This window comes from Medicago truncatula, chromosome 2 (genome assembly GCF_003473485.1).
Source record: "Medicago truncatula cultivar Jemalong A17 chromosome 2, MtrunA17r5.0-ANR, whole genome shotgun sequence".
Classification (NCBI taxonomy): Eukaryota; Viridiplantae; Streptophyta; class Magnoliopsida; order Fabales; family Fabaceae; genus Medicago; species Medicago truncatula.
The window spans coordinates 10,785,072-10,788,167 of record NC_053043.1 but is presented as its reverse complement, the minus strand read 5'-3'; the positions used below and the strand labels follow the sequence as shown (position 1 = coordinate 10,788,167).

The 3,096-nt window shown below is 30.3% G+C and overlaps 1 protein-coding gene across 1 annotated transcript; it reads right to left on the bottom strand.

Annotated features, from left to right (window-relative positions):
- Nucleotides 1–226: 226 nt before the first annotated feature.
- On the bottom strand, nt 227–2,557 carry LOC11414404 (E3 ubiquitin-protein ligase BOI). Its single transcript, XM_003594406.3, has 3 exons — nt 2,280–2,557; nt 1,575–1,941; nt 227–930 (listed from the first exon to the last, which is right to left on the bottom strand). The coding sequence occupies exons 1-3, from the start codon at nt 2,336–2,338 to the stop codon at nt 397–399; spliced, it is 960 nt and encodes a 319-aa protein (XP_003594454.1). The 5' UTR covers nt 2,339–2,557; the 3' UTR covers nt 227–396.
- Nucleotides 2,558–3,096: the final 539 nt, after the last annotated feature.

The following is a 3,096-nucleotide window of genomic DNA, read 5'->3' as shown; positions in this document are numbered from 1 at the left end:
ATATTTCAAATTTATTGTCAAAAAAAATTTCCTTCTATTTTTGCAATGCTACCAGAAGCTTTATTTTTATATTTTATTTTGACGTATATTTAAACCAAAAACCTTTGACTGGATTAAATATTGATAACGTAAATTAATGTTAGCATCCGGCAAATATAATACAGTAACTATGTATTAAACAAAATCAAATAATTTATCTAAAAGACAAAAAAAACACAGAAATATGTATAAACAAATTAAAATATTTCTATTCATAAAAAAATAAAAGATTTATAATATCTATTTATTTATTTTTCCTAACTGTAATAACATATTGATAAAAACTAAAAAACTAACCCTAATTTTTTTGTCTGATTTGTAATGGCCTAAACTAAACCCTAATGTAAATTTGTTGTCCTAAGAGAGATTAACATGCACACTAGCATCCATGCCAGAGTCACACACTGGACATTTACGAACAGTGGACCCGCACACATTGCAAAGACACAAATGCCTACATGGTAATAACAACACAACTGATTCCCTCACCCCACAATTCTTACACATCCTAACCAAACCACCACCACCGACAGTCGCCGCGGTGTCTTCACCTTCGTCAGCCGGAGCATTACTCCCGCAACTCGATTCAGCGTCATCCTCGGCCACCGCGGCATGATGATGTCCCTCATTGACATGTGCCATAACTTGTTCCAAATTGTTACGTAAATAATTGGCTGTGGTTTCGTTTGTTTGTGCTAGCTCCCTCCAAACCTGATTTTCAGCACTTAAACTTTTGACTTTTTCTTGAAGCATCCAATTTAGCTTCCCTATTCTTTGAATCTCTTCATCTTTTTCTTTAAGTTTCTTTGCTATTGTCTCTTGAATCATGCATGCTAACATCCTTGATTGCCTCAATTTTTGTTCCTCTAACTCCATTCTCACTTTCTCATTCTGTTTAAACACAAAAAAACAAAAAATATTAATTACACATAAATAGTACAGGTAATATTTTCTGACTATTGTCAATTACTATCAGAAAAAATCTTTCCATAAAAATATTAGCGAAAATATCGAAACTCACTATATTAAAAATAATAATTAATCACAATTAATTTTTCTAAATGTATAATTAAAAAAACATAGTATTTCTCAAACTATCCTTTTATAAAAAATTAGTATATATTTTCAACCACCAAATATAATTTATTTATTTTTATGGTAATCAAAACGGAAAAGAATATTTCCTCAAAAAAAAAAAAAAAACGGAAAAGAATAGTACCCTATTTAAGTTTTCTCCACATGTTAAAAAAAAACTTAAATTACAATTATTACACAAAATCATTAACACCCCACTCCATAATTTAAAAGAAATAAAGAAAAAACGGATTAACTACCTTTTAGGAAATATAAAACACACCATTAATATTTTCATTCAAAGTTTGAAAATTTCTCACACCCTTTATCAGTTACTCAATTTAGGTACTTGAAAGAAACATTAAAGTTTGAACAACTGTTTCCTTTTTCTTTTTGAAAAATATTTTTTTAAAAATAATAATTAAAAGAGTAATTAAACAAGTGAAGGATAAAAAAATTACATGATGAGCAAGGATGCGATCAATATCAGATTGCTGGTTCTGAAATTGATAGAGAACTTGATCAACAAATGATGATGATGATTCAGATGAGATTACTCTATTCTTTTGATGAGGTGGTAGAGAAACCAATTCAGTTGAAAAATCTCTTGAACGTTTTCTTTGAAGAGGATTGTTGTAAGTAAGACCACTATCAGCTCTGTTTGGATCACAAACATTGGATTGATAAAATGGTAACATAGATTCATGCATTGTTGTTGGAAGAGGCACAGCAGAAGCAGAATCCATCTGAACATTGTATAATTCAGAGTTCAACATTTGTTGTTGTTGTTGTTGTTGATAATGATGCTGATTAGATTTGATTATTTCCCTGTATAAAAAAAACAAAAAAAAAAAATATGTATTAGCAAAAATATTTTAAAAAATAATCGTTTTAAAGGTAAATATTTTTGTAGTTAATCGTTAGAAATATTCGTCGCTGGATTCTAACGATTAAGCGTGTGTTTGGATTCACGGCGAGTTTAAAAAAATCACGGTGGCACCCTGATTTTGTAAAACCTACAAAGCATAGTTTTAACTGAAATCGAGGTAGGTCACCGTGATTATGATTCTGACAAACTCACCAACACGGTGGGTTCATCGTGATTCTGACAAACTCACCGACGATACAAACATGCACTCAAACCTTAAAAGACAAAAATATAGTACCTGTTTGCGAGTAAATGGCTAGAAGGCAATAGATTCATGTAACTAGCATCAACAGCCATAACAAAAGATGTATTTTGAAAAGGTTAAGGTTGTTGTTGATGTTATATTGTGTGTGTGAGAGAGAGTTTGGTTTGGTGTTTGTGAGATTTAGAGATGAATGAAAGAAGAGAATAAGAAGGAGATGAAGAAGAGAGCATGCAATAGATGTGGCTAAGTATTAGGAAGGCTGAATGAATGAATGAATGAATGATTCAGGTAAGGCTTAGTATTTAGCCTTTGGTTTTTTATATGTGGGCGTTTTTAAAGAGTTAGAAAGTCAAACGCATCTTTTCTAAGACAGAGAAAATCTTTATGAGAAGAATAAAAAAATATAAAATATTCAATTTATTGTCTTTTATTATTATATATTCAATCATCCCTTTTTTTGTTTCCAAAAACAAATAATAATAAAAGTGTTGTCAGAATTTGGTCTGGAGGATTCGCTTTCACTCGTTTTGGAATTTGGTTGGATTTTCATCTTTTCCTTTTTTACTTTTTACCAAGCACAATATTTTATTAAATGCTTTTTTTTTTCTTTCCATAAATTGGATGCCGTTACATTATATTACAACTGAACACGACGACTACAATAAATATCTGTCTAATTCTACCATTGAAGGTTATCACAATGAGTGAATCATCAATTTCGTTCATGAATTTGTACGAATCTGTCAAATTCGTCCCATAATTTAACAAAATATCAAAATAGTCCTTAAATTTTTCAGACGTCCATCAAAATGGTCATTTCATCCAAATGCTTTGTTGCATGTTGTGTTGT